Consider the following 23,765-nt stretch of genomic DNA (forward strand, 5'->3'; position numbering starts at 1 on the left):
GAAACATCCAACTCCAATTAGGAAAAGCAACATAAGGATTATAGGTATTCCAGAGGGAGAAGGGAGAGAGAAAGGAGAGCTTGTTCAAAGAAATAATAGCTGAGAACTTCCCAAACCTGGAGAAGGAACCAGACTTACATATACATGAAGCCAATAGAACTCCTAATTACATCAATGCTAAAAGACCTTCTCCAAGGAATGTAACAGTAAAACTGGCAAAAGTGACAAAGAAAAATGACAAAGAAAAAATATTGAGGGTAGCAAGGTGAAGAAAATAACCTACAAAAGAATCCCTATCAGGCTTTCAGCAGATTTCTCAGCAGAAATCTCACAGGCTAGGAGAGAGTGGAATGATATATTCAGAATACTGAAAGACAAAAACTTTCAGCCAAGAATACTCTACCCAGTGAAACTATCCTTCAGATATGATAGAGAAATAAAAGCTTCCCCGAATAAATGAAAGCTGAGGGAGTTCATCACCACCAGACCTTCCCTACAAGAAATTATTAAGGATGCCCTAATTACTTCAACTTAGTCACAAACTCACAACACAAAATAGAATAATTTGTGACAACAATAACTCAGAAGGGGAAAAAGAAAGGGATGGAATCTGCTCAGGCTAATGGAGATAAGAGACTATCAGAAAACAGATTATCTCATCTATGAGATCTTTTATACAAACCTCATGGTAACCACTCAACAAAACATCAGAGCAGAGCTGCAATTCATAAAAAAAGAGAAAACTCCACAGAAAACCACTAGAATGAAATGGCAGTCAGAAATACAAAGGAAGAGAAACAATGGAAATATAGAACAACTGGAAAACAAGAGATTAAATGGCAATAATAAGACCTCACATATCAATAATCATTCTAAATGTAAATCGATTGAATTCTCCAAAGACACAGAGTAGCTGAATGGATTAGAAAATAAGACCCAACATTATGCTGCCTCCAGGAAACACAACCCAGCCCTAAAGACAAACATAGGCTCAGAGTGAAGGGATGGAATACTCTAAGCAAATGGCAAACAAAAGAAGGCAGGTGTTGCCATACTTATATTAGACAAAGCAGACTTCAAAATAAAAAAGACAATGAGAGACAAAGAGGGGCAGTATATAATAATAAAAGGGACTTTGCAGCAATAGGACATAATACTGATAAATACATATATGCATCTAACACAGGAGCACCAAAGTATACATAAAGCAACTATTAATGGACCTAAAGGGAGAAATTAACAACAACATAATAATAGTAGGGGACCTCGACACCCAACTTAGATCAATGGATAAATCATCGAGACAGAAAGTCAACAAGAAAATAGCGGATTTAAATGAAACACTAGATCAGATGGACTTAATAGATATAGAGAGAGCATTCCATCCAAAAACAGCAGAAAACACACCCTTCTCAAGTGCACATGGAACATTCTCAAAGATAGACCATATGTTGGGAAATAAGGGAAGCCTCAATAAATTTAAGAAGATTGAAATCACATCATGCATCTTTTCTGACCATAATGCTATGAAACTATAAATCAACTACAAGAAAAAAGCTGGGAATGTCACAAATTTGTGGAGACTAAATAAAATGCTACTGAACAACCATTAGATCAATGAAGAAATCAATGGAGAAATTTAAAAATATAGGGAGACAAATGAAAATGAAATACAACATACCAATTCTTGTGGGATGCAGCAAAAGTGGTTATAAGAGGGAAATTCATAGTGACATAGGCCCACCTCAACAAGCAAGATAAATATCAAATAAGTATCCTAAACTACACTTAAGAGGGGCTGGCATGGTGGCGTAGTGGTTAAGTTTACGTGCCCTGCTTTGGCAGCCTGGGGTTCACAGGTTCAGATCCTGGGCACAGACCTAGCACTGCTCATCAAGCCACATTGTGATGGCATCCCACATAAAATAGAGGAAGACTGGCACAGATATTGAGCTCAGCGACAATCTTCCTCGAGCAAAAAGAGGAACATTGGCAATAGATGTTAGCTCAGGGACAATCTTCCTTACAAAAACTATACCTAACAGAACTAGAAAAAGAAGAACAAATGAAGTCCAACGTCAAGAAAGGAGAGAAATAATAAAAATTAGAGCAAAAATAAATGAAATAGAGACTAAAAAAATAGTAGACAGGATCAATGAAACTAAGAGCTGGTTCTTTGAGAAGATAAACAAAATTGACAAACCCTCAGCCAGATTCACCAAGAAAAAAAGAGAGAAGGCTCAAATTAATAAAATTACAAATGAAAGAGGAGAAATTACAATGGATACCACAGAAATACAAAGGATTATAGGAGAATACTATGAAAAACTACATGCCAAAAAAATTGGATAACCTAGAAGAAATGGATAAATTCTTAGATGCATACAACCTTCCAAAACTAAATCAAGAAGAAATGCGGACTCTGAATAGACCAATCACAAGTAAAGAATCAAAAGAGTAATCAAAAACCTCCCAAAAAACAAACGTCGAGGACCAGATGGCCTCTGTAGAGAATTCTACCAAACATTCAAAGAAGATTTACACCTATCCTTCTCAAACTATTCCAAAAAATTCAAAAAGACAGAACACTTCCTAACTCATTCTATGAGGCCAACATTACCCTGATACCAAAACCAGACAAGGACAACACAAAGAAGGAAAATTATAGGCCAATATTGCTGATGAACATAGATGAAAAACTCCTCAACAAAATATTGGCAAACCAAATACAGCAATACATTAAAAGAATCATATACCATAATCAAGTGGGATCTATACCAGGGACACAGGAATGGTTCAACATCCACAAACCAGTCAATGTGATACACTACATTAACAAAATGAGGAATAAAAATCACATGATCATCTCAATAGGTGCAGAGAAAGCATCTGAAGATCCAACATCGATTTATGATAAAAACTCTCAATAAAATGGCTATAGAAGGAAAATACCTCAACATAATAACAAAATACGACAAATCCACAGCCAACATCATACTTAACAGTGAAAAACCAAAAGCCATCCATCGGAGAACAGAAACAAGACAAGGGTGTCCACTCTCATCACTCCTATTCAACACAGTACTGGAGGTTTTGACCAGAGCAATTAGGCAAGAAAAAGAAATAAAAGGAATCCAAATTGGAAAGCAAGAGGTAAAACTCTCACTGTTTGCAGATGATATGATTCTATGTATAGAAAACCTGAAGAATCCACCAGAAAACTATTAGAAATAATCAACACCTATAGCAAAGTTGCAGGGTACAAAATTAAATTACAAAAATTAGTTGCATTTCTATACACTAATAATAAACTAGCAAAAAGAGAAGTCAAGAATACAAACTCACTTACAATCACAATGAAAACAATAAAATATCTAGGGATAAATTTAACCAAAGAGGTGAAAGACCTATACACTGAAAACTATAAGACACTATTGAAAGAAATCGAAGAAGATATAAAGAAATGGAAAGACACTTCATGCACATGGATTGGAAGAATAAACATAGTTAAAATGTCCATATTACAGAAAGCAATCTCCAGATTCAATGCAATCCCAATCAGAACCCCAATGACATTCTTCACAGGAATAGAACAAAGAATCCTAAAATTTATATGGAACAACAAAAGACTTCTAATAGCAAAAGCAATCCTGAGAAAAAAGAACAAAGCTGGAGGCTTCACAATCCCAGACTTCAAAATATACTACAAAGCTAAAGTAATCAAAACAGCATGGAACTGGCACAAAAACAGACACATAGATCAATGAAACAGAATTGAAAGCCAAGAAATAAAACCACATGTCTGTGGTCAGTTAATTTTCAACAAAGGAACCAAGAATATCCAATGGAGAAAGGAAAGTGTCTTCAATAAATGGTGCTGGGAACATGTTGGTGTTGCATGTGGACAGCCACGTGCAAAAGAATGAAAGTAGACCATTATCTTGTGCCATACACAAAAATTAACTCAAAAGGGATTAAAAACTTGAATGTAAGACCTGAAATCATAAAACTCCCAGAAGAAAATATAGGCAGTACACTCTTTGACATTAGTCTTAGCAGCATCTCTTCAAATACGACGTCTACTCAGGCAAGGGAAACAAAAGAAAAAATTAATAAATGGGACTACATTAGACTAAAAAGCTCTGCAAGGCAAAGGAAACCACGAACAAAACAAAAAGACAATCCATTAACTGGGAGAAAACATTTGCAAATCATATATCCAACAAGGTGTTAATTGCCAAAATATATAAAGAACTCATACAACTCAACAACACAAAAACAACCCAGTCAAAAAAATGGGCAGAGGATATGAACAGACATTTCTCCAAAGAAGATATAGAGATGGTCAACAGACACATAAAAAGATGTTCAACATCACTAATCATTAGGAAAATGCAAATCAAAACTACATTGAGATACCACCTTACATCTGTCAGAAAGGCTACAATTACCAAGACAAAAAATAACAAATGTTGGAGAGGATGTGGAGAAAAGGGAACCTGCATACACTACTGGTGGGAATGCAAACAGGTGCAGCCACTATAGAAAACAGTACGGAGATTTCTCAAAAAACTAAAAATAGTAATACCGTATGATCCAGCTATCCCACCACTGGGTATTTATCCAAAGAACTTGAATCAACAATCCAAAGAGATTTATGCACCCCTATGTTCATCACAGCATTATTCACAATAGCCAAGATGTGGAAGCAACCAAAGTGTCCTGCTACGGGTAAACGGATAAAGAGGATGTGGTGTATATATATACAATAGAATACCCATTAAAAAAGACAAAATCGTACCATTTGCAACAACATAGATGGACCTTGTGGATATGATGCTAAGTGAAATAAGCCAAACAGAGAAAGACAAATACTGCATGATTTCACTCATATGTGGAAGATAAACACACACATGGATAATGAGAACAGGTTAGTGGTTACCAGAGGGAAAGGGGCTGAGGATGGGTGAAAGGAGTAAAGGGGCACATATGTATGGTGACACATAAAAATTAGACTACTGGTGGTGAGCACAACGCAATCTATACAGAAAGTGATAAATAATAATGTCTAGCTGAAATTACACAATGTTATAAACCTTTATGATTTTAATAAAATAATTGAAAAAAATGGATAAAATATTTTAAAACATTACTTGAAGACATTAAAGAGCAAAGAAGATACTGAAGATTTACCAGTCTAATATCTTTTTTTTTTTTTTTGGTGAGGAAGATTGACCCGGAGCTATCATCTATTGACAATCTTCCTCTATTTTGTACGTGGAACACCGCCAGAGCACGGCTTGATGAGTGGTGTGTAGGTCCATGCTCGGTCCGGGCTGCAAACCCCAGGCTACCAAAGCGAAGCGTGTGAACTTAACCTCTACGCCACTGGGCCAGCCGCACCAGTTTAATATCTTTCACTTCAGCGGCCCAGGGTTCACTGGTTCAGATCCCAGGTGCAGACATGGCACGTCTTGGCAAGCCATGCTGTGGCGGCATCCCACGTACAAAATAGAGGAATATGGGCACGGATGTCAGCTCAGGGCCAGTCTTCCTCAGCAAAAAGAGGAGGATTGGCAGCAGATGTTAGCTCAGGGGTGATCTTCCTTAAAAAAAAAAGAAAAGAATTTAAAAAAAAAAGGAAGTATAAATCTAGAGAGGTGAGCCTGGCTTTTGTAACGACTTTTCTTGTGGGACATTTGTCAATTCCAAAAGAACGAGGTAGGAAAATGTCATACGTTTAACAGCTTGTGAAGTTTGGAGGTAAAAGTTGAATTTCAAAGCTCACTACCCAGGCAGGGGCAGGTATGTTATTCTGAGCCTGTGTGTGTATGTGTGTGTGTGTATTTTAAGAAAAATCAAATGAGAAATTCTGTTGGCAAAAACTGGGTTTTTAAGTAGGAGGTAAAGGAGATACGGCTGTAAGATTAATGAGATTACGCAAAAAAACCCGTAGCTCTAAATCAGAATAAAGTATAATATAAACTAATGATGTATTTCACTTTTTAAAACTATAAATATATTTCCTACATCTGACCACTGAAAAAGTTTAGAAACAATGACCAAACTAATAGCAACGAGCATATGTAATGCCCACACTGCTATCTCTTAATACCATTTTCTATTAAAACAAATGTAAAGCACATTGGACAAAAGGCAGGAATTGCACAAGATAAGCCTGGAACATCCTGCACATAAAAAAAAAACAGGAAAACCATACAAAATTAAGGGTTATATCAAAAGGACTCAGGAGTCGATTTGAATAGGGTCCATTGGCTAAAAATGGGACAGTATTAGCATTAACAAAGGTACTAAATGTAATAGAATTAAAACACATTAGTTCATAACGGTACTGTTTTTAATGCCTCATTGACGGTCATTGAAGGAGGCTAGAGAACCAACTTATTATTCTGAAAAGTAGTAAATAAAGAGAAAGAATTAAGTATTTATCGGTCTACCCTATATGAACTGTAACTGAGAGAATCCAAATAGAAGATGAGGGAAAATTCCTTTTTATAGCAATATCCCAAGTAATAAATGAAAAAGGAATGACAGAATTAGAATATCACATTTTTCAATCCTCTCATGAATTTATGAATTAGGTAATCATGAAGAACCAAAATGACCAGACATCACTGGGATTACTGATGAAAGTACACATACCACCATCACCTCGACCAACTAAACGACAAAACAAAAACCATCAAAACTGAATCTGATCGAGCATCTATATCTTATAGGAAATAGAAAATACAGGAGCAGAGGAACACATTAAACAACATCATCAAGTATAATTAGAAAAATTCAAATTATGGTAAATTCTACAAGACAAAAAAAACAGTTTCTTCAATAAACAGATGGCAAAGGTTGAAAAAGACAGGCAGAGGGAACACGTAGATTAAAAAAGATTTATGAAATATATCAACCAATAACAATGTTTGGACCTTATGTGGATTCTGTTTCAAAATAACCAAATTGTAAAGAAAAATTATGAGACAATGGGGAAAATTTGGAAACTGACCAGATAGTTCAGGACATCGAGGAATTATTCTGGGCGTGACATGGTGTTGTAACTGTTTTTTTTAATACCATCTTGTATAGGTACATACTGAAATATTTATAGGAAAAAATGATATATCTGATTTGCTTCACAGTAATCTGAGGGGGGCAGAATGAGAGACTTGAGATGAAACAAAGTTGGTGAGGAGCTAAAACTTGTGGGGTTTTTATAAAAGATTTTATTTTTCCTTTTCCTCCCCAAAGCCCCCCAGTACACAGTTGTATATTTTTAGTTGTGGTCCTTCCAGTTGCGGCATGTAGGAGGCTTCCCCAACATGGCTTGACAAATGGTGCCATGTGTGCACCCAGGCTTTGAACTGGCGAAACCCTGGGCCGCCACAGCAGAGCGCGCTATCTTAACCACTCGGCCACGGGGCCAGCCCCTAAAAATTGTTGAAGCTTAGATACCTGAGTGATTATTAGCATATTCTCTCTAGTTATGTATATTTTTGACATTTCCCATAACAGAAAGTTTTTTAAGATATAAAGCACCCTATAGTCATAAACAAATGAAAAATAACTAAAAAGATATGTAAAACACCAAACATTTTTAGAAATTAAGCAATATACTTCTATGTAACCTATGAACCAAAAAAAGAAAACAATGGAAATCAGAAAGTATTTTGAACTGAATAATAAAAATACATTTCAAAACATGAAATGCAGATAAATCCAAGCTTAGAGGGAAATTTATGGAAAGGTTAAAAATCAGTAAGCTAAGCATCCACTGCAAAAATGAGAAAAAGAAGCAAATTAAGTTCTCGAAAGAGTAGAAGTTAGTAAAGTAGAAAATAAACATAGCAGGGAAGATTAACACCAGCAAAAGTTGGTTCTCTGAAGATATTAATAAAACTGATAAATCTTTGATGAGACTAATAAGGAAAAAAAGAGAGAAGGTATAAATATCAATGCGACATAGGAAGATCACTATACATCCTACAGGCATTAAAAAATAGCAAAGGAATATTATTAAAACTAACTTTGAAAATTTAGATTAAGTGGACAAATTCCTAGAAAAATACAACCACCAAAATAGAAACAAGAGGAAAGAGAAAGTCTGAATAGTCTTAAACTATTTTAAAAATGGAATGCATAGGGGCCAGCCCCGTGGCCGAGCGGTTAAGTTCGCGCGCTCCGCTGCAGGCGGCCCAGTGTTTCGTTGGTTCGAATCCTGGGCGCGGACATGGCACTGCTCATCAGACCACGCTGAGGCGGCATCCCACATGCCACAACTAGAAGGACCCACAACGAAATATACAACTATGTACCGGGGAGCTTTGGGGAGGAAAAGGAGAAAAATAAAATCTTTAAAAAAAAAAAAATGGAATGCATAAATAAAAATGTTACCACAAAGAAAACTCCAGGCCCATATGGCTCGCCAGCAAATTACACCAAATGTCTAAGTAAGAATTAATCTTACCACACTCTTCATTAAATCCCCAAATAACCCTATGGGGTAGATACCCACCATGTGAGAGAGGAAACTGAGGCAAAGGGATGTTAATTTGCCCAAGATCAGAGAGTTAGTAAGAGGCAAATCCAGGGTTCAAATCCAGGCAGTCTGACTACAGAGCCTGAACTCTTAACACGTCTGCTTGTAGAGAATATGGTAGGCTAGAATCAAACATTCATTCCAACTTCCTTCTAAGATACCTTCCTATATTACAAAGCTGGAAAGCTGGAAACTATGTTTCTCAGAATCCCTAGCAGCCACAGCTTCAGATGTGATTTTGGTTTAGCTAATCAAATTCACTAACACGAGATTTGAAAGAAAGTAAGATGGTAGTAATTACATTTCTGCAACTTTTGCTGGTGAGAATAGTTGTATAGACATTTGGTTCTTCTGCAGCAGCTTTAGCAGAGGCCCCAGTGTTCATTCTCTAATTTAATGGAGACTGAGAGACAGCACAAGTGGCATACCTTTGCTGGTAGACTTCTAGCAGGCCAGGTGTGCTTCTGGAGTCTAGAGTTCTGGCAGCAGCTTCCTGATGACCAGAGATTACAGATAAAGTGGTGTGATCCTGGAGACAGCCCCAGGTTGTTCATTTTGGTAGAGGTGGCATTTCTCTTGGCAGGTCAGCTTTGTACTGTTCTGGAACTGTGGGTTGTTCTGGGACTCATTCTTGGCCTGCTCCTCCAGTCCTTCCAAAGATTCTGTAAGCGCTCAATTCACTATATTAAAGCCCTTTCTGCTTAAAATAACTAGAGCTATTTCTCTTATCTGAAAAGGAACCCTGACTCCAATGCCAAAATTCTTACATACAGAAGGGCAAACTGAGATCAGACCCAAACAAGAAAACACATCAGTATGAATATATCTTGAGGGAAAAATACCTGGTTAAAATTTATATACTATGTAGAAGGTTTAGAAAGTTGATTTTTTTTTTTTTTGGAGGATCAGAAAAGGTTGCCTCTCTTTTATTTGCAGGTTTCATTAAAAAAAGAATGAATTGTTTTAAAAACCTTTACCAAAAACAGGGTCTTATTATCACCTGTCAATCATGGTCATCAGGAAGAAAAACCAATCACTCAACAGAGCTTACTCTTCAGAAAAATACAAAGTAATTAATATTTTTAAAAATTAAAATGTAGATATTATACACTGTCTTGGATCTTGTCCAAACACTTTTCTATACAAATTAAATTACTCTGATGTCAAGGTAATGCACCGTAAATCACTAAGGTAAAAATTAATTTAAGTCACCAGGTAAAATACTGGAAGGGGCTTTTACTGTTTAATAAATTCCATGATCTGCAATATGACAATAAGGGGATATTCAATGAAAGTAACAGGTAACATATTTAGAATAAATAAAGGAAACATTTCTTTATGTAATCTGTATTCAGTAAATGTAATTACAATAGAGATCAAGTCAAGTTATTTTTAACATTTCTTTTTAAAGATTCAGTTCTTCTAAGGTGGACAGATGACCTAGTTTAGCCAAAGTGCCCCATTCTCCTGGACACAGCAATTGGTCCAACCTTGGCTATTAGAGTCATTTAGAAGAAATTCCTTGGGTGTTGGGGAAAAGGGCCATTTCTTCTGGACCACTAGCTGGGTGGATGATGAAAGCCTATAGTTGCCAATAGCCATCTTTGTCGTCAAGTGATGAGACCCAACAAAGAGAATATTATCCACATCCTCTATTGAAACTGATCCACAGACTTCCAGATCTCATTTGATTAAAGTGAGCACTAGACCCAAAAGTTAGCAGTTTATCATGTGACCTGGTATCAAATGATGAACTACGGCAACCAGGTTTTCTTTCAAAAATATTAATTATAAAACACAGAAAATATTGAACAGTTAAAGTGAAGGGCCATGAGATAGCATTAGAGCCCTATGGAGTGATGGAAAGACAGAATTGTGAGGGAGAAGACAAGCAAACATAAGCAGATGTCATGAAGATGTCCCACAAGAGAAAAAGAGAGTTGTATTCTCTAGCACTGTTTAGATTCCCACAGTTTCCCTGTTCTGGATGCATACAAGATGTAAATGGTCCATTCATTTGAAACATACTTACTAAAAGTTTGCAAATGTTTAAAATATGTCACAGATTAGATTATTATAGAAAAATATTCACTCCCTCCCATGGCCTCTCCAAGGAAAGAGTATACTTCTCTGCCCCTTGAGTTTAGGCTTGGTCAAGTATCTTACTTTGGCCAACAGGATGTTATCAGGGGCTTAAAACGTGTTTCAGTGGTTGGGCTTGCCCTCTTATATCTCTGTCATCACCTGGAGAACAGGTCAGCCAACTGGTCCAAGGGTTAGAAGCATACAGACCAAGCATGCAGCAGAGAGCCACTCAGCTGATCACAGCCTGTGTCAGGCAACTCCCAGGTGGCCCATAGATGCATAAACAGAATAAATGGTCACTACTGTATGCCACTGTGATGTTGCAGTTGTTTGCTACTCAGCAATAGCTAACTGATACAATACACTAAGGACTAGGTGCTATGAACCACTTAAAGACGGTCTTTACTCTCAGGCTTTCCAAACCACTTACTATCTACTAAAAACCAACTACCCAGGCCCTGTGTGAGGTGCAGAGGATGGAGATTAATAAAATAGCTTCTTTTCCCAGGGGAAACTCCTATTCTAGTGAGAAAGATGGACTCTGATCAAACGATCATAAAATAATGCGAATATGGGGTTCACCAGTACAGCGAGCTGAGGGTCTAACTCAGTCCAGAGGAGTTAGGAGAAGCTTCACAGAAGAGATTGAAATAGACGTCTGAAGGATGAACAGTCATTCATCAAGTAGAGAAGAAGATAAAAAGACTCTAAGCAGAGAGCACGTGTGTACTAAAACACTAAATGTCAAAGCTTGTGGGGAGTCCAAATGGTAGCCATAGCTGAAACTTGTCCTTCTTCTCATGTAGACAGAAACTCAAAACGAACATCAGTGCTAGTCAACTAGACTTTTAACTATACTAAGAATCACTGAAGTCATCACAATAAGACTTAATTGGTTAATTTAAGGCCCTAATTTACTACTTTGAAAATTCAATTTTAACTGACGTTTACTTCACTACAGAAAGTTCTTATGATAATGATCTATGAGGACACATTTTTATTATCCTGTAATACCATTTGTAACATTACTAGCAAAGCCAGATCCTTAATGCTTGGGAAGGATTTTCAATGCATCGGAAAAGAAACGATCTTTGAGTTATGTCATGACAACACTGGAAGGTCGCTATATGAAATGGTAACTTGAGACAACTGCAAAGTAAGCCCCCAAATACTAAAGGCACAATCTCAAGTAAAGTAGCAACCGCTGGGAAACCCTTCTCGCAATACAACAGTCAGAAATGGAAAGTGTGCTCTTGAGTGAAGTTTTCAGTGGGAAACCTCAGGCAGAGGCCTAACACTGGTGTGTAAAACAATAAACAGATTTCACTTCAAACGGTTTGGAAAGAGGGTCAGCAATGTCAAATCTGAAATCTGTCAAAAACGCACGCGAATGAAGTTATCAGCAACAGTAGCAACTCTGAAGTACCAGAAGATAACTGCCACTAAGCAAACCAACAAGCTCGGACTAGCCCACCTTGGACACCGAGAATCTCGCTGATCACTTCAAACCACAAGATGAACATGTAACTTTCACATCCCAGCGAAAGCCAGAGAGGCAGCACTAGCTACTCGCTTCACTCTCCGCTCCACGGAAAAAACCGCGGCAACGCACGCAACGTCACAGTCCCCACACAGACAACCACGCTGCTCGCCAAGAGAGGGGACACACTCGGGGCTACAATCAGGCTGGGAGTTAAGAAGCAAGGAGACACCTGGGGAAGGAAGTCAGAAAGAAGCAGGAAAGGAGAGCAGGATGAGGTGGGGAGCGGCGGTCCCACCAATCCGACTGGCGAGCCAGGAGAAAAGTCCCCCAGATGTAGACAAACGTCCAGAAAGGGATCTTCTACTTCGATCTGAGTTTCCCAGGAACTCAGCCCTGGCTGTCCCCTCCCTGCCTAACCCGGGGTGGGACGCTTAGGTGAAGCAAGGGTGCGCTTCTCAGGTGGCTCCCGGCATAACTGAGAGGGAACTCCGAGAGCCGCCAAGGGGAGAGAGGCAGCCGGTCGCTCGCGCGGACCACGCGAGGGGTGTGGCCAGAGGCAAAGGTGAGGCGCGGGGTCTCTCCCTTACCTGCCGCAGGAGCTTCCACCGGGCGGCTCCCAAGGACGCCGAGACTGCGGGCCCCCGAGCCGCGCTGCCGCTGGCCCGGTCCTCGCCCGCGGCGCGCTCGGCCTCGCCGGCCCCAGCGTCCGCGACTCGAGACTCCATGCGCCGCCGCCACAGCTCTCCCCTGCCAGGACCTGCCCACTTCTTCCCTGTCAGGACCTGTGACGCCCGGACTCCCTGCTACAGCCCTAGCATGCGCGCCCTCCCCGAATTCCGCATTTCCGGTATCCGCGTCTCCTTGGCAACCAGGGCAGCGCTGCGCGCGTCATTGCACCATTTTTGCTGGTAGCCATCTTTAGTGAGGGCAGGCCAGAGAAAGAGGAGGCTGTGACAGAGTTAGTGGGACACTGTCCCTCTTTGTTCTCTTGTCTCCTGCTTCATCTCGAGTTCAGAGGACTAGTAAAGAACCTAAAAGAGTTATATTTTTGCAGGTTAAAGAACCCAGGAGGAGAAAATTTCATTCTTGACCTCAATAAAGATGGCGAAATCTGCTTAGCGCTCGTGCTAGATTGGGGTTACGTAGGCCGGCGTGCTGCAAACCAGCTCCGGGCGGCTCTGGGTAGGTTGTTTTGTGAGCTGCAGAACGCACGCTTTTGCTGGAAGGGACTGTGGCGGCACCAGCGCTGCTTCGTGAGAGCCTTGGGTTCTCTCTCCTGCCTTCACTCGTTTCGGTGTCCACGGTCGGACTGACTTGTCTTTCAGTTTGCGTACGTATGGGGGGCATATGCTGGGGTATCTTCCCTTCTCCCTACCTCCCCCACCCAGCCACCCCAGTCCCTTGGTTGTCGCCTTTTGACGGATGTTCCTTCGCTGCATGGCACATGGTACCATTCCCTCCCGCGCTAAGATCGCCTCATCGCTGAGATGGAGAGTTACATAGGGCAAACGAATAGGTTATGCCGGGAACACCCATTCGTCTAGCCCACCCCCATTCGTAGCCCTGCATACAGTCTACTCCCTGCGGATGAAAGATGGATGGATTGAGGCTGCCGGCTTGGATACAGTGATTCAGGGCCTTTGTTTGTTTTGCTAGTGTCGGCTGCTGGTCCGCCATCCGCACTTGCCGGTTATTTTGCTGCGACATAGAAAGAGGTGAAGGGGGGGGGCGTCGGAGCTCTGGTACATGTGACGCAGCATTGTACCTTTGACACCGAGGGGCATTTTATGAAAGACTTCCATGATAGCATTCAACAGTGAGCAGCCTACCTAGCTTTTTACTCGTAATAATAGCAGCCACGATTTGTTCAGTGGTTACCACGTGCCAGGCACTGTTTTAAGATCTTCACATACATTGTCTCATTTTATTCTTACAACAACGACTCCATAGGGTAAATGGAGTCACTATCTCAGTTTTGCAGATGAAGAAACTGAGGCATGGGTAGTAAGTGCAGGAGTGAAGACCTGAACCCACGTCTCTGACTCTTTACTACTTACTAGCCTTACTTATCTTCAGAGGTTAGTAAGAACCAACTTCCCAACAGAAACCAGAGATAGCCTCACATTTTATTTGTGCATGTTGAAGTGGTTTTTTTTTTCAACTAAAGAGCTAAATACCCTTTTAACGTTAAAATCCAGTCGTTGTGATGTCCAAGATTTGGAGCCAAACCAGATTGGTCTTTTTCCTCTACTACTGACTGACCGAGTGACCTGGGGCAGTTGCTTAAGCCCCCAGAGCCCCAGTTTGGTCACCTTTAAAACGAACATCCTATAGCTACTGTATCAGATTCTTATAAAGGTTAAATCAGACAAGGTATATAAAAGCTTCTGGCACGTAGCAAACACTCAACAAATATTCCTCCCTCCTCCACCGTTATTAAGTAATGAGGCTTTCCAGCTTATCCTTCATATACATATCAAAGATATGTTCTGAATTTTTTAAGATCAAATGCCTTTTAAAGCCCTCAGAGTTCCTGAGATGCCCCCATTAAGTCCAGGTACTTATTTGCAAATTTTTATTTTGTTTTTTTGTTTTCTGTTTTGTGTTGTTTTTTAGTTTGTCCCTATGTGTACCAGAATCAGTGCTGCATAGTTTGAGCCTGATAGGACTGACTTTACAAATGAGACATTTAAGTCACATCTACCAAGAAGTATGATTTGAATGAAACCTTATCTTATACAAGTTTTCAGATATTTTTAACCTGAGTTATCAACTGTCTGCAGTTGTTCATAACCTGAGGGGTGCATGACCCTGAAGGGGAGGGATGAGAACTGCGGATCTTAGATGCTCTGAGAACCCGCTACTGTATACTGTATACCTGTGAAATCAGTCATATGCTGGCAGCCCCACAGGGAGCATAAACCAGGGACTTTGATATCATGCAGCAGAAGAGCAAATTATTTCTCCAAGCTTTGAAGTATAGTGTTCCTCACCTTGGGAAATGCATGCAGAAACAGCATTTGAATCACTATAACTTCGCTGATCATTATTACAATAGAATAAAATTGAAAAAATATCACCTAACCAAGTGTCTGCAGAATAAACCCAAGATATCAGAGTTAGCAAGAAACATCCCAAGTCGGAGCTTCTCATGTAAGGTATGGACTGTTTAAGTTAACCTATTTGTAGGTCATTAAGATTAATTTCAGTTTAAAACTAAAGAATGGATAGATATCAGTTACTAATTTTCTCAGTAATTCTAGTTTGATTTTTACTATGTGAGTATAAAAGAATATATATATGTATCTTTATAGAGCTCTAATGTAGTATGTAAAAATGTAGATTTATGGGAAATGATTCACCTTAGGAATTCATCACTGGGCATACCAGTGCAAGTCAAAGTATAATTCAGCTTTCTAAAATTCCTGGAATATCATAATAGCTCTTAATAAAATCTAATAATATGCTGATTGTTTTATGAATCCCAAAGTAGTAAACTTTAGTAAAGGCCACGTAATTATGTGTCGCTTCTGTGTAAAAAAATGAAAAAAAGACTTGCATTTTTGACCACTTGGGTCCTTCAGGAAGATGTTTTCAGACTGTTGTACTTTGGCCAGACACCAAGCTGTGGGCATGACCTCAACCTTGAGAACCTGTTTGACTTTATATGTAGAGTGAGCACACATCCCTGTTTGCGTGGGACAGTCCCGGTCTACACCTGTTGTCCCTGTGTAATTATTAATAGTGTCCCCTTTCCTCTCAGAAGTGTCCTGGTTAGGATGGTAAATTATATGCTCATCCTACCTATTTGGGATTAAGCCATCTATTTATGCTGCTACCCCTTTGACGTTCCTTCCCTACCTTATACTTGTTATGTTCCTTAGGGTCCTTAAATTACATTTAGGGGTGAGATTGTTGCAATATTTTAACATATTTTATTATTTTAATATATTAATTTCTAGTTTGGTTTTGGTATATACTGATTTTTCTTTTTAAGTCTGTTTTGGCTTCCTCATTTTTTTGTGCAGTAAAATATGTATAACATAAAATTTTCCATTTTAACCATTTTTAAGTGTACAATTCAGTGGCATTAATTACATTCACAATGTTGTACAGACATGATCATTGTCTATTTCCAAAACCCTGTCATCACCCAAAAAAATGTACCCATTAAACAATAACTCCCTGCTCCTACATTTCCTGAGCCCCTGGTGACCTTTAACATACTTTCTCTCTCTATGAATTTGCCTATTCTGGATAATTCATATACATGAAATCATATAATATTTGTCATTTATGTTTGGCTTATTTCACTTAGCATGATGTTTTCAGGGTTTATCAATATTGTAGCATATATCAGAACTCCATTCCTTTTTATGGCTGAATAATATTCCATTATCTGTATATACCACATTTTGTTTAACCATTCATCTAGTGATAGACACTTGAACAGCTGCTTCTTTTTTTTTTTTTTTTTTTTTTTGAGGCCAATTAGCCCTGAGCTAGCATCTGCCGCCAATCCTCCTCTTTTTGCTCAGAAAGACTGGCCCTGAGGTAACATCCATGCCCATCTTCCCCTGCTTTGTATGTGGGATGCCTACCACAGCACGGCTTGCCAAGCAGTGCCATGTCCACACCCAGGATCCAAACTGGTGAACCTCGGGCCGCCAAGAATGTGCACACTTAACCGCTGCGCCACTGGGCTGGTCCCCAGCTTCTTCTATTTTTAAAAATGGTGTTTGTAATCTTATTTTACTCAGTTCTTCTGGCCTTTAAATTTTTGCTCTTTTCTTAGCTCATACTTATTTGTTGTGGATTTCTTTTCTTTTCTTTTTCGGCTTTTAACTTTTTATCTGTTAGCCTCTAGACTTTTACTTTTTACATTTTAGTCGTTCAAATTATTTTTCTTTTTATAACATCTTAGCTTAGTTTAGCACTTTGGTTCTTTACTCACTCAGAAATTCTTTACACCTTCCTTTTATTTTGTTTTTCCCGTGTATGTATGCGTGTGTGCACATGCACAGCTTTGTCCTCCTTGAGAAAGATAAACTTTTAAATTTTACCTGCTGGACACATTTTAGACCTTTAGATCATTTTATTTTGCATTGTGTTTAGAACATTTTGTCATCTTGTACTTTTATCTTAAGTCTTAGTTTATAAATAGTAGGCAAGAATTACCGTCAGAGTAACAGCTGTGAGATTAGTTCATCCCCTCTACAGGAGGTTGACTATTTTTCTCCTCCATTTGTCCCTGAAGCAACTTTTTAATTCTCTTTCCTAGACTCCTGTCACCTACAAACTTTAACCTGACTCAGTGGCTCCAAGAAAAGCAGCTCTTTTAGTAATTCTTTTATCTGATAAAGTGGTCCTGCTTTCACGTCATATAGCAACCATTCCTTCTGTGAGAAATTATATGATCTAAAAGCTGTGGTCTCTGTCCTTTATGATCACTGGGACCTGTGGAAGCTGTGAAGAGACCTATAGAAAAGCATCTACTCAGTTCCAACTTTGTTTACTCTTATGGGTACAATAAAGTAGAAAAAGTAATTAGTGCATGTAGGTAAATTAAAATATATTTGCTTAAAGTAAAGACCTATTTATATAAGTTAACTCAAAAACAAGAGAGGGCAGCGTATGCTATAGAAATGCTGGAAGCCAAGAGATCTGGCCATGACTGGTGTGACTGAATTAGTGAGGACTCTAATCTTCCTGACTGGGGGGAAGAAAAGGGAATTTCAACCTGATGTACTCTAAAAATCCTCCGAGGGCTAAAATTTCATGAGTCTATACCTGTACCTTGTTACCTCAGCACCAAATAATCACCTTTACATTTGGGACTCTAGTATCAACTTCTGCAGTCTGGCTGTATATCAGAAATCTTGGGGAGCTTTTTAGAAATGCAGGTGGCTGGATCTCACCCCACAACTGCTGGATCAGAATCTCTGTGGATGAATTCTAAGGATCTGTTTTTGTTGGTTTTTTTTCCTGTAGTTGCTCAGGTAATTCTGGAATTCTCAGCCTGCCACTGGCAGTGGACCTGCTTTTAGGAACTAGAGACACTTAGTGATCAAACGTTGCTGACCTAAACTTAGTTGAATTCATTCATTTCTGAAGTTCTTATTGACAAGTACCTTAGCTTTCCATTTTACATTAGCCAGATGGCAAGATGAACTTTTTCCACTACACTCATGCCCCAGCTAGTGATATTCAAAGACCAGCGTCAAACCAGATATCACATTTCTTTGTCTTCCACGTCGTCCTGCTCTGCCTACAAAAATAATTCCTAAACTGTTTGATCCTAATAATTTGAATGAGAGAGAAAAAGAAAACCAAGTAGGGGCTGGCCCTGTGGCCAAATGGTTGAGTTCACAAACTCCGTTTCAGCGGCCCAGAGTTTCACCAGTTCAGATCCTGGGCGCAGAAATAGCGCTGCTCATCAAGCCGTGTTGAGGAGGCATCCCTCATGGCAGAACCAGGACTTACAACTATGTACTGGGGGCCTTTGGGGAGAAGAAGAAGGAAAAAATAGATTGGCAACAGATGTTAGCTCAGGTGCCAATCTTAAAAAAAAAAAAAAGAAAACCAAGTAAGTAAAGAGAAAGGATTAAATTCTTTGATTAAACATTTCTTCATTGACTATTTCTACCATACAGATAGCAGTTCCTGTAGTAGTCTCTAAGGTAGGTAGATTGGCCGATAAATATCTCCTTGACTGGCACTACTGATCTGTGACTTATAGGAATCATTGGTTCTAACTAAAAGATTGAAAACATCATCAGATAGGACAAGGAAAGGAGAAGGAAAGGAAAAAGGGGAATGTCTAAAGGAAAACTCAAGAAAGACAGAAAGGAAATTAAAAATTGTAGTCTCACAATTTTTTTTTATAATAGTTCCCAGAGTGGGATACCTACAACTTCGTTATTGATGATTTTTCCACATTCCATTTATTCCTTAACCTTCTCGAGTGTGGCTCCCACTCCTCCATTAGAACCTCTGTCAGTATCACCAAAGTTGTAGCATTATTTCAACCCAGAAGGCACTTCCCTTTCCTCCTCTTAGAGGCAGTATCAGCAGATTTGACATGCTTGACCATTCCCTCCTAGAAACACTCTTCTCTGTAGGCCGCTTGACTCCACGTTTTCCTCCTACCTTACAAACCTGTCCTTCTCGGTCTCCTTTTCTAATTCTTCTTCCATATGTCGTCTAAATTTGGGAGTTTTTCAGGGCTTAGTCCTGGCTGTTTTTTCTCTCTTTAATTTCTTTGTAGGTAATTTTATCCATTCTCATGGGTTTAAGTACCATAGCATTTATTGTCTTCATCCCAGACTCTCCTCTGAGCTGCACAGTATTAATTTCCAGTTGGACATCTCACTGACTTCTCAAACTATCCACAGTTGAACTTCAACTCCCCCAACCCTGACTCAGCTCTTCTTTATCTCATTGTTCTATACTTGGTTGTTCAAGCTAGAACACGGGAAAACATTTTTTATTCCTTGTGTTCCTTTACCCTGCCATCATCTCCATTAATGGTGTATCCCAAGTAGCTTCATGGTTTTTACCATATCTCCATAACATGTAGGCTATTATTTACTTAATTTTTTGTGTTTAAACTTGTCTCATCCCAAGGAATAATAAATTTAGTAACTCAGCATTCTGATGTGCCAGTTATATTCTTTCTAATAAAACGTTCCTATATTCCAAATCATGTATACCATCATGTCTGACATGCTTTCAGAAATACTGCATTAACCTCCAAAGTAAGTGTTGAATCTGTCTGTATTTCTCCATCTCTACCATCGTCATCTTTCACCTGGACTACTGGTAAAGCCACCTAACCAGGTTCCTTGCCTGCCCTCTTCTTCCCTTTTAACACATTTTCCATATATCTTAAAGTATAAGTTAAATCATGTCACTCCCCAGCTCAGCACCCTCCCAGAATTTCTTGATAGGTAAACATAAAATCCAGTTTACCTGGTCATGTCCCCCAAGGCCCTGCTGCATCTAGCCCTTATCTCATTTTATGCCACTTTGCCCCTCATTCACTTTAGTCAAGCCACAATAGAATTTCCCCGGATGGAAGAGCACAACTCTTTCCCATCCATCTTAGGGCCTTTACATGCTTCTCCCTAATCCCATTCACACCTACATGTCTAGTTCCTTCTCCTATTTTAGGTCTTGATTAAATGTTACCTCCTGAGAAAGGCCATTTCTGACCATGGTAACCAAAGTAACTGTTCCTCACTTTGGTTTTTTCACCTTAGCTTTGTTTCCTTCCTGCCACTTTACCACAATTTTTGTTTCATTTGTCAGTTTCCTTTTTTGTTTTGTCTTCCCAACTAAAATGTAAACTTCATGAGGGCAGCATCCATGTCTGTCTTGTTCAACATTGCTTCCTTATTGTCTGAGACAGTGCGTGACATAGTAATAAATAATTGTTGAGTGAATGACTGACTTCATAAATAGGACCTACATCTATTTTATAGAGTGCCTTTCTGTGGATTGCAATATAGTTCTTTTTTTTTTTAGAATTATAAGAATGTTTATTTTTTCCTTATATTTTCCTGTAATTTGTACGTAAAAGAAAAAAAATTTATTTTAAGGTACCAGCTCAAAAGTGTTTAGTGAAGCAAACAAATAATTCCACCAGCAGAAAGCTGATAGCCCAGGTCAGACAAACACAAGAAAGACAAAGACGACTCTAAGGCTTTTGTACTTGAGCAGCTGGAAGGACAGAGTTGTCATTTATGAAGACAGGAAAGATTGCCTGCAGAACAGGCGATTTTTCAAGGGAGAGGATACATGGGGGGATTAGAAGTTCAGTTCTGGACATTTTTTGACCTACCCGTTAGACATCTAAGTAGAAATATTGAGTAGTCAGTTGGATATGCAAGTTCACATTGTTCAGGGGAAAAGTTCGAGCTAGAGATATAAATTTGGGAGTCCTCAGCAAATAAATGACATTTAAGGTCATGAGGCTGGATGAGATCACAAAGGAAATTAGTGCAGACGGCAGATAAAGAAGTGGTCCAGGGCATGCGATGTTAAGAAGCCAGGGAGTTGAGTAGGAACCAGCTGAAGAGACTGAGAAGAGCCAGTGAAATAGGAAAACAACGTGATTGAGGTATCCTGGAAACCAAGTGAAGAAAAGTGTTTTTAGGAGCAGGAAGTGATAAACTGTGTCATCGTGCTAATAGGTCAAGTAGTATGGATACCTAGAATTAACATTTCTACCATGCAATGTGGTGGCCATCAGTGACCTTGACAAGAGTAGTTAGTAGGATGAGAAGGGCAGAAATCTTACTGGACTCAAGAGAAGGGGAGGAGAGGAATTAGAGGCAGAGAACATAGGAAACAATTACTGTCCTTCATTTAACAGTCACTTTTGGATAACAAAATAAACAGCACATAAAACTAGATATTTTAAATGAACATCATTAAGATGTGTACTAATACAAATACATTCAGGCATGTTAATTAGGGATTTAGTATGGTCCTATGTAAAATAACAGGCATTCATCAAGTCAAGAAAGTTTCTCTCTATTCCGTATTTAAGATTTTATCATTTTTTTTAAAAACTTGTTGATTATTTTCTGGGTTTTTCTGCGTTAATTGAAATGACCCTACTATGTATCTCCTTTACTTGTGTTAGATTACATTGATAGATTTTTTCTGATGTTGAACCATCCTTTCATTCTTAAGGTAAATCCTACATGGTCACATAGGGTTTTATTATTACTATTATTGTTTTTGTTTTGTGCTTTTTAAAAATACATGGTTTATCATATTTTACTTTAGGTTTTTTAAATTCACATTTTACAGTAAGATTGATTTTTAATTGTCTTACATTGTCATTGTCCAGTTTTTGTGTCAAGGTTATATTAGCCTGATAAAATAAGTTGAGTAGTTTTAAACAGTGGGCATTTTTTTCTTAAGTTGGCATATGAAAAGATTATCTGTTCCTTGAAGATTCAAGAAGGCTACCTTTTAAAGTATCTGGGTTTGGTGTCTCTTTTAAGAAGGAGGCACTTAATTACTAATTCAGTTTCTTTGATAGTTGTTGGTTTATTCGGCTCTTCTACTTTTTGTCAGTTTTTGAACCTAAATTCATTTAGTTTCTTGAAAATAATCCATTTTTATCTATGTTTTCAAACGTATTGGCATAAAGAACTTTATTGTGATTTTTAAAAATCTCTATCTGTAATTGTGCCACCTTTTTCATTGCTAATATTCTTTGTCCTTTTTTTTCTGCTTTTTCTCCCCAAATCCCCCCAGTACATAGTTATATATCTTAGTTGTGGGTCCTTCCAGTTGTGGCACGTGGGACGCTGCCCCAGCATGGCCCAGTGAGCGGTGCCATGTCCACGCCCAGGATGCAAACCGGCGAAACCCTGGGCCGCTGAAGCAGAGTGCGCGAACTTAACCACTCGGCCATAGGGCCCTCTTCATGTCTTTTTGTAATCAGTTTTGCCCTTCCTGTCTTTTTTAAGAACCAGCTTTTTATTTTGTTGATCATCTCTTTAGTTTCTTTATCAATCTCATTGAAACAAATTAATTTTATTTCCCTTCTACTTCCTTTAAGTTTGCTCTTCTCTTTTTCTGTCTTAAATTGAACTGCTTCATATTGCATTGTATCAGGAGACAACATTATGTTAGCTTGTCCCACTGTTAGTGATGCTAGGCTTGATAATTTTGGTTAAGGTGATAATTGCCAGTTCTCTCCATTGTAAAACAGGCATTATTTCCTTTGCAATTACTAAGTAATCTGTAAGATAATACTTTGGTACTGTACAAGTATTGTATGATCCAACATCATTTCGCCTAATGGGTTTAACAACCGTTGATGATCTTTACCCTAATCAGTTGTTTCACTGAGAGTTGCTAACAATTTTCTAATTCTATTCTTTCTACATTTATTAACTAGTATTAATCTATAAAGAAGTTTCCTTTTTTCTTGTAGTCTCTTTTTATTTTTTTATTTTAGTTTCTTTTTGCTTGTTTTCAAATTATTATGAATTTTTGTTTTTTAATTGTATTATAGTCACTTACATCATTATTCTTTTTGATGCTCAAATTGTCCCAAATGAGGCTAGTAGGAACTCCTTCAAGCTGGCCCTGGTGTCCTTTTGACAAGTCTCCATTAGTCTTTGAGCATTTGTTTGCTGTCCGGCACAAGATATCCTTTTTGCACTCCCTACCCTAAACTTGGAATTAGCCATTTATTAGTGGCACCATCTTGACTAAAAGCTGTCCACTGTCTTTCTACTGTGCCATTTTTCTGTCTTTAGAGTGCAGCTTTTTTTTTTTTTTAAGTTTTTATTTTTCCTTTTTCTCCCAAAGCCCTCCAGTACATAGTTGTGTATTTTTAGTTGTGGGTCCTTCTAGTTGTGGCATGTGGGATGCCACCTCAGCATGGCTTGATGAGCAGTGCCATGTCCGCGCCCAGGATCCAAACTGACAAAACCCTGGGCCGCCAAAGCAGAGTGCATGAACTTAACCACTCAGCCACAGGGCCGGCCCCTAGAGTTCAACATTTTTGCTATGATAACGTTAACATATTCTGTTCTCCTGTTTTCTAAGTTTTCATTGTTAAAATGATTTTGTGGTGGGCCACCTGGAAGGGGGAAGGAGTGCTTCTTTTTTCCACTA

The 23,765-nt window shown here is 38.8% G+C and overlaps 2 protein-coding genes across 18 annotated transcripts in view; one reads left to right on the forward strand and one right to left on the reverse strand.

Annotated features, from left to right (window-relative positions):
• The window catches only part of CAMKMT (calmodulin-lysine N-methyltransferase), a 372,589-nt gene extending 359,629 nt beyond the window's left edge, over window positions 1–12,960 (reverse strand). For 2 of the 6 annotated variants that reach the window (XM_070512170.1, XM_070512169.1), the window contains exon 1: window positions 12,707–12,952. In XM_070512170.1, the coding sequence (XP_070368271.1) occupies window positions 12,707–12,844 (138 nt within the window). In that variant the 5' untranslated portion in view covers window positions 12,845–12,952. Of the gene's footprint in view, window positions 1–12,706 lie in introns of all 6 variants that reach the window. The other 4 variants (XM_014833329.3, XM_044772352.2, XM_070512168.1 and 1 more) reach the window with 4 other exon arrangements.
• An 84-nt stretch (window positions 12,961–13,044) lies between these two features.
• The window catches only part of PREPL (prolyl endopeptidase like), a 40,478-nt gene continuing 29,757 nt past the window's right edge, over window positions 13,045–23,765 (forward strand). For 3 of the 12 annotated variants that reach the window (XM_070512153.1, XM_070512158.1, XM_070512155.1), the window contains exons 1-2: window positions 13,273–13,449; window positions 15,178–15,277. Coding sequence is in view for 3 of the 12 variants with exons in the window: in XM_070512149.1 (XP_070368250.1) it covers window positions 15,059–15,277 (219 nt within the window). In the remaining 9 variants the exon portion in view is untranslated. Of the gene's footprint in view, window positions 13,450–14,735; window positions 15,278–23,765 lie in introns of all 12 variants that reach the window. The other 9 variants (XM_070512149.1, XM_070512151.1, XM_070512150.1 and 6 more) reach the window with 8 other exon arrangements.

The sequence above is a fragment of the Equus asinus genome, chromosome 6 (assembly GCF_041296235.1).
Source record: "Equus asinus isolate D_3611 breed Donkey chromosome 6, EquAss-T2T_v2, whole genome shotgun sequence".
Classification (NCBI taxonomy): Eukaryota; Metazoa; Chordata; class Mammalia; order Perissodactyla; family Equidae; genus Equus; species Equus asinus.